Genomic DNA, 7,663 nt, shown 5'->3' with positions numbered 1-7,663 from the left:
TATATATATATATATATATATATAAAATTGTAGATTTCAAAAATATATTTAACTGAGCTTCACTTTTTCCACCATATATTTACAATATATTTTGGCCAGAACAAAATATATTTTTGCATAGGAATGCTGTATAGGAATGCAGCGATAAATGTGCATGTTTAGATGTTACTTCAATACAGATTATTTTAAATATATTGTATTATATTACAAGGGGGGAGGGTGATATGACACTATGATAACCATTACAGATTAAAAATGGCACAAAGGTGCTGACCTCTGTTCTACAGTAACATTGCCAGTTTACTTACCACATAGTAAACATTAGTGCATTGTTGGCATTAATATAGCGCTTAATCAAATGGAATACTTTATTACCACTGGAGATGATTTAGTTACTGATATCATTACCAGCTCTCAATGGCCTGGTCCTAAAGGCTTAATTTGATCTTGGCTTTTACAACACACCATTAAAGATTAAAAGGCAGAAAGAGCATTAGTTGAGCACTGGCTGTTAGAGAATGTGTAGCTGGATCAGATTTCCCTAAGGTTGCGATACCCTTCCTCGCTTGTACATCTGCTGCATGTACACACTTTCTCACACTCTAATTAAAAACACTGTCTGACATCACCGGCGCACCGCCAATGCGCAAGCTGTTTGCATGCAGAACGTCTACAGAACATTATTGTACTTTTGATGCTTATGGGACAATATTCTGTGCTGGAAAAACTCTAATGGACTTACACAGTTGAATGTACTACTGACATGTTTCTCTACGTAATGTCACAAAAATGCATCTTTAGAGGTCACATATGCAATGTCATAGAGGTCATTTAAAGGGACTACATTCCTGTTTCTGTTGATGCTTATGGAGAATCATTTTATCATGTGGAATCATCATATGGAGAGTCAAGCTGCAGTTTATATATAGCTGATTATGCTGTGCTGATACTGTTTTGTGTTTGCGATTTTTGAGTGCACAAATGAGTTTTGGCACAGGTTAATGGCAAAAGTTGCTATAGACGACGTAAAGATTCAAAATTGCTGTGCAAGATCTAAGAGGTTGTAAGTGCAGACTTGTGGTTGTAAATGAATTTAAGTTCAAGACTAAATATATATATATATATACAGTATATATACATAAAGTAAGTTTGTCCTTTTGTTTTACTATATTATATCAGAATACACTATTTTTTACTTTCTCTATTTTGTATTTAATATTTTGACCATTTTGATTGCACTGACTGTTCTATGATTCTATTTGACTTTGTATTTATTCTTTTTGACTAGTTTTATTATTATTTTGATTATTTTTGACAATTTGACTATTTTGTATTTAATATTTTTGAATATTTATTATACGTAATTGAATAACACTAATAAACTAAGTTTAAACTAGTTTAGCTGATTGAAAATACAGTAAAATTGAATATTTGACTATTCTGAATTTGATAAATCAGACTACTTTTATCATTTAGTATTTTATATTTTTAACTAGATTTATTCAACTGTATTGAATGTTCTTTGTATTTCATATTTTTACTAGATTTATTATACTATATTAACAAATTTGTACTATATTTGGAGTATAGTACTTATATATATATGAGTACTTATATATATGTACTATATTTGGAGTATAGTACTTATGGAGTATAGTACTTTATACTATAACTTAAGAACACACTAAAAATTTTTTAAAAATAGGGCTATGTACAATATGCAATATTTACTGTTTTAATATGAAGGAATTTTCTGTATTGACTTTTGTTTGTTTTGCCTATATTTAAAATTTTCCACTTCATTGTGTTGTTTTAGGGTTAATGGAAATGTCTGGGATTGTTGTCTGTAAATGGAAGAATTCAAATTTTCACTTTACAAGTTTACACATCAGCCTGTCAGGATCAGAACAAATATTTGCAATATTGTACATGTTCTCAGATTCAGATCTTACAAGTTTTGCAACACTTTTACCTCTACACAAAACTCTTTTGTGCTTGGCTGTGTGTCAGCGAACACATCTAGATACACCAATCTCTCGTTCTGTCTCAGTGCTTTTGCAGTTTGGCGGCCCGACGACCCATAAATCTGTCACTCATGGAGATGAGCATTTAATAGTTTGAGTTGTTAGAAACCAAATTGAAATGAGCTACTCAGTACTTACATCACAACTGTTATACATGATATCAGTCTTTTCAAATGTCCTACCAGTCTGAGCACCCTTCCCCTCCTTGCATTTCTTCCATCTTTCTCTCCCTCATAGGCTCTCTTGACATTTGCAAAGGTTGAAAGACAAAGTAGCTTTGTGTCCTGATAAGGGCGAGGACTCCTCAGCCAGAATGTGAATGTCTCTCATGAGATCAGAACGGAGCCGGGTGTATTTGACAGACAGGGTGATGGCTCAAGTTTTGGAGGATCACAGAATAGCAGAACTGAATAGCAGAAAAAGACAGATGTCATAGAAAGAGGTTAGTCATCACAGTAGGGTAGAACACTGGGAAAACTGTATTCTTTCTTTTCCTAAAGAAAAAGTTTTTCCATGATGATGGATATAAAAAAGGCTTGTTTTTCACTGAATATTGCTTTATGTTGCATTTATGTGCATTATGTTGCTGCATTTAATTACAGTTTTTCTCAATTGCTTTGGCACATTTTTCGAATGTGGAAGTCCTCCATTCTTAGTGATTGTGCTGTGGGCAATCTACATATATATGCTCCCAAACTTGATTGGTTAAATGGTTGAATGGTTGTTTCAAATTGTATTGCAATTAGAGGTCATTTGCCAATTTAGCAGACATTACAAACAATGTCAATGTCAGATATTTATGGAATATACATGCGTGTATACCAATTTTTCATAATTGAATGGATCGTTTTGAATGTGATGGCTTACACGATGAAAAATTATTGAGAAGTTGTGAAGAGTTTGACAGTTTAAGTGAGAATCGGCTCATCAGTTTTGATCAACAAGCCATATGCAATTAGTTGTTGTGCAAACTGCAGACAATTGTACTTACTGTTTGCACACATGTGCCAAAGCATTTGCAATTTGCTCAAATCAATAAGAAATTCCAATCTGATGTGAACAAGAAGCTAATTGTTCAGAGATCTGAACTTAATTGTTTCGGGAAAAAAAAGTTTCATTTGAGAATTGAGCCAAAGCAATTGAGAAAAACTGTAATCAAAAATACAGTAAAATCGTAATAGATGAAATTTTATTACAATTTTCAAATGTAATTTATTCCTGTGATGGCAAAGCTGAATTTTCTGCCGCCATTACTCCAGTCTTCAGTGTCACATGATCCTTCATAAATCATTCTAATATGCTGTTTTTCTACTCAACATTTGTTATTATAATGAGATGTTGAAAACAGTTGTGCTTCTTAATACTCTTTGTGGAAATGTGATACATTTTCAGGATTATTTGATAAATAGAAAATCAAATAAATAGCATTAATTTGAAACAGAAATCTTTTTTTAACATTATAAATGCATTGCTGTCACTTGATCAATTTAATGCATCTCTTGCTGAATAAAATAATTAATTTCTTTTTTTTTTTAATCTTACTTTTGAACTACAGTGTGGAGTGTGAGTAGATTTGGTTCAAAAAATCTTTGCAAATGTTTAATAAGTTTTTATTAGCTTCTGAATTGGCATTAACAAGTTCTGAGGTGACCCTCAGATCATCATCAGCCATGAACGGAGTATGCTATAATATCAGCCTGGTGTAGGTATTGCAGGTAGTTTTGATTAAATTTGGCATAAAAATATGTGTACATAAAAAATGGCTTCGGAAAAAAGAAAATCTTATGTCTATACAGAATACTGTGCATAATAAAAGACAAGAGACAAGAGCATGTTAATTGCTTTTGTTGTACTATAGAAGCTTTCTTCCAATTTTGTGTGGAAATCTGCTGACACAGGCTTTGATATTATGAACACCTGCTGGTGAGGAAGTTTGCAACCCTACAAAATCCTTCATAATGATAAACACCAACACAATTGAAAAAAAAACAAAAAACTCTGACACCTTTCTTTTTGGTTTATTGGGAATTTTTCTGTGCTTGTTGTCTTGCCTCTGTAGCCCTATAATAATATGTTACTGACTCTCAGCATTAAGATGATGAATATTGTTTTTACTCTCGGATTATCATCTAATAAGAAAGTGACTGGTGAGCTAATATTAGTCTGCACTGAGCGTTGGTTTACCCATGAGCAGGTTTCCTAGGAAACGTTACATAATTGGAGCATAGAAGATGCCCCCAGCTGATTGGGTGATGGAGACAAGGTGATAGATCTTCCTCAATGTGTTCTCTCCTCCATGTTCCATCTATCTGCCTGGAGAGGAAATGACCTCATGACACCACGTACTGTGGTTAGTGGTTTGATCGGTTTCTCATTATGACACTGTCGTTTCCTTTCTTGTCTTCAACAATATGTCACTCAAAAAAAAAAAAAAGGAAGTACTAATTTCTGCAAATTGCTGTAATGGTTTAGTAGTTTACACTTAGAAGTTATTAAACTGTTCATGAAGTTCACAAAATCACCAGTTTCTGTGTTTCTTTATAGGTGCTGATTTGGGCAGACTTTTGGACCTTGAGACTCTGTATCAGGGTCTTGAACGCAGTATAAACCAGAGCCGACGAGCCCGCAGACAGCTGCCCGATCGGGCCTACTACATTGAGGTTTTGCTGGGGGTGGACGACTCCGTGGTGCAGTTTCACGGGCAGCAGAATGTGGAGAAGTACCTCCTCACTCTTATGAACATCGTAAGTGTGCTCAAGCCACCCACGCTGCCTGTTGTGTTTGGGTTACCCTTGAGAAAAATCAAAGAATGATAGAAACTACTCTGTCAACAGCACTGCAGTTATACAGGCGTAAGACAGCATTGTAATAAAAAACTGAGATGAAGATCTATCTATCTGTCTGTCTGTCTGTCGGTCAGTCTGTCTGTCTGTCTGTCTGTCTGTCTGTCTATCTATCTATCTATCTATCTATCTGTCTGTCTGTCTGTCTATCTGTTTGTCTGTCTATTGTTCTGTTGTGCTATTTAGCTAGCCTATAAACCATCAAACATATTGGCTTTATAAACCTTTTTTCTCAAAACATTTTGATGATTGTTTTAACAGTCCAACATAAAATATTTGTTTTGATGTTTTGACCAACTATGTTTTTTTTAATTAGTTCAATTAGAATAAGTTCAATTAAATTCCAAATCATAAAATGTGATTACAGTTTTTCTCAATTGCTTTGGCACATTTTTCGAAACAATCTTAACATTCTCTAAACTGTGAGTGCAAATGTCACAACTGTTTGCTGGAACTTCAGAACTTTATTGCATGTCTGCAAAATGTAGTTACTCACCCAAAACATTTCATTCATGCTTCAAAACCTAGTTATCATGTCAGTAATTTGGCCAAGGCCACCAAAATATAAAATATTTTTGTCATCGTGTCAGCCACACTGGTCAGAATGTTTAGTTGTTTTTTCACCATGAAAGTCAACCATGGAAATGAAGGTTTTATAAAAAATCTGATATTTGTTGAGAAGAGTCAATAGTACATAGAAAAAAAAAATTCCAATCTGATGTGAACAAGAAGCTAATTGTTCAGAGATCTGAACTTATTGTTTCGGGAAAAAAAAGTTTAATTCGAGAATTGAGCCAAAGCAATTGAGAAAAACTGTAATTATTATTATTATTATTATTATTTAAATTTTTTTAAATGTGCTTCAGATATACACTTTTGTGCATTTGGATGAAGTTTGAGAACTAAAGCATTTTGTGTGTGTGTGTGTGTGTGTGAGTGAGACAAGCAAAAAGCACTGTTGTATAAATACACCGCTGTCCAGTGTCATTTATATGGGCATAGTATACAGATAAATTATTTATTTTTATTTTCTTAAAAAAGGATCAAATCTTGTTAATCACAATTCAGCTGATTACTAACCCTAGCTTTAAGTGTTTATAAACTCCACTTCAGATTATTTAGGAGCAGTTTATTGATATTGGAATATTTGAAAATATAGAAAATATTAAAATCATATAGTTACAAAGATTTCATGTACAGTTAGCTCTAGTGATGTTTGTCTCTAGAGGAGCTGTCTGGCTGAGTTTATGCTGATTTCATTTTGTGTGATTTGTCTGTAATTGTCAGATTGTGTGTGTGTGTGTGTGTGTGTGTGTGTGTGTGTGTGATAAGGATGTCAAGCTCAGGTAAAGTTGGATGCAGTAAATCAGTGGTTTTGCTTCATGTGGTCCAGGGTGACAGTAAGCCGGGTAAAAAATATGCTTCGGGACAAAACAGCTCTCATCTGTCCCATGCTATGTGTCCTTTAATCTCCACAAATTAAACCTATGCAGTGACAGAGAGAGAGAGAGAGAGAGAGAGAGAGAGAGAGAGGGAGATACCAGCTAGCCAACAGACAAAAAAAAATCACAAGCTGGCCAGATATTATATCATAGAGACAGAGAGAGAGAGAGAGAGAGAGAGAGAGAGAGAGAGGGAGATATCAGCTAGCCAACAGACAAAAAAAAATCACAAGCTGGCCAGATATTATATCATCAGTAATAGTCGATGATGTGAGGTAAAATCAGACACATATAAGATCAGTTCTGCAGTCGTTTTTCTACATCATGGATCACTCCATCTAAGATAAAATGTGATGGGATGAAAAAGGCCAGAGAAAAATGTATTATAACCTCATCATTTGTCTCTATATTGCATATTTTCTTCAGTTATCACAAGTCCCCGAACAATTTCTGCAGCTGTGCCACTGCCATCTCCTTTTCCTCTCCTCTCATTCTCATCCTAAGGGGTGTTTCAAACGCTGCATTCTGAATAAATGACAGGAAAACAGATAAACAGAAATATATAAATAACATCGCGTCTCCTTTCTCTCCCACGCGTTGAGTTCTTACCGCTTTCTTCTTGAAAGTTTACTTTGCTCACTTTTGGAAGGCATGTCTCCCTCACTCTCTGGGAGTCAAGGAGAGAAAAGAGAGAGACATAAAGCATGTTTTTGCCCTTTTTTCCTCCAACTAGTTTCCCTGACTTCTCCTCTTTAAGTGTTTGTTGCACATAAGGGCTGTGTGTGATGATGTGTTATGCGTGGCGTCTGAGTTTGTTGTTACTTTGCATTGGTTTTGTGGGTGTTGAGCGTGTGTGTGCATAAATGTCACTGCTCTGTTGCTGGGTTTGCTCAGAGTGAAAAAATCCTTTGCAGTCTTTCATTCACGTTCTCCTGGTCAATGGCTGGTCTCTCTCAATGATCCAGCAGGAGGAGAGAGTGGGAGCCGTCTGTCTGTCTGCCTGAAAAGGGATCCATCTATGGGACTGTACGTGGGTGGCAGGGTTGAGTGCCATTCATAACTGAATTTAGAATGCCTTTTAAATTCCTGAATGCGAATCGGATTTGAATTGAAGTTCCAGAGTAGTAGTTCCACAAACGTTAAATGATATTGATAATTAATATTTGAAATGCCACCTACAGTATAGGAATGCATATTTAGTGTATATTATATTTACATTTATTAGTTTGATTATATTTAATAAATAAGACCTTTTCAATTCAAATTCCAGCTTACGAATGGAATTATGTGGCATTAAATTATGTGGCGTTTTTGTCATGGTTTATATCTGTTTCTGGGCTATTCGATACGTTGA

General features: G+C 34.8%; 1 protein-coding gene across 1 annotated transcript in view; it reads left to right on the top strand.

Annotated features, from left to right (window-relative positions):
* LOC107665532 (A disintegrin and metalloproteinase with thrombospondin motifs 2) overlaps positions 1 to 7,663 on the top strand; it is a 152,676-nt gene that overhangs the window by 110,525 nt on the left and 34,488 nt on the right. The window contains exon 4 of the mRNA XM_016456446.1: positions 4,569 to 4,768. Coding sequence (XP_016311932.1) covers positions 4,569 to 4,768 — 200 coding nt within the window. The remainder of the gene's footprint in view (positions 1 to 4,568; positions 4,769 to 7,663) is intronic.

This window comes from Sinocyclocheilus anshuiensis, unplaced genomic scaffold (genome assembly GCF_001515605.1).
Source record: "Sinocyclocheilus anshuiensis isolate Anshui unplaced genomic scaffold, SAMN03320099.WGS_v1.1 scaffold607, whole genome shotgun sequence".
Taxonomy (NCBI): domain Eukaryota; kingdom Metazoa; phylum Chordata; class Actinopteri; order Cypriniformes; family Cyprinidae; genus Sinocyclocheilus; species Sinocyclocheilus anshuiensis.
Note: the sequence above shows the minus strand (reverse complement) of the source record. Positions and strands in the feature narration are given on the sequence as shown.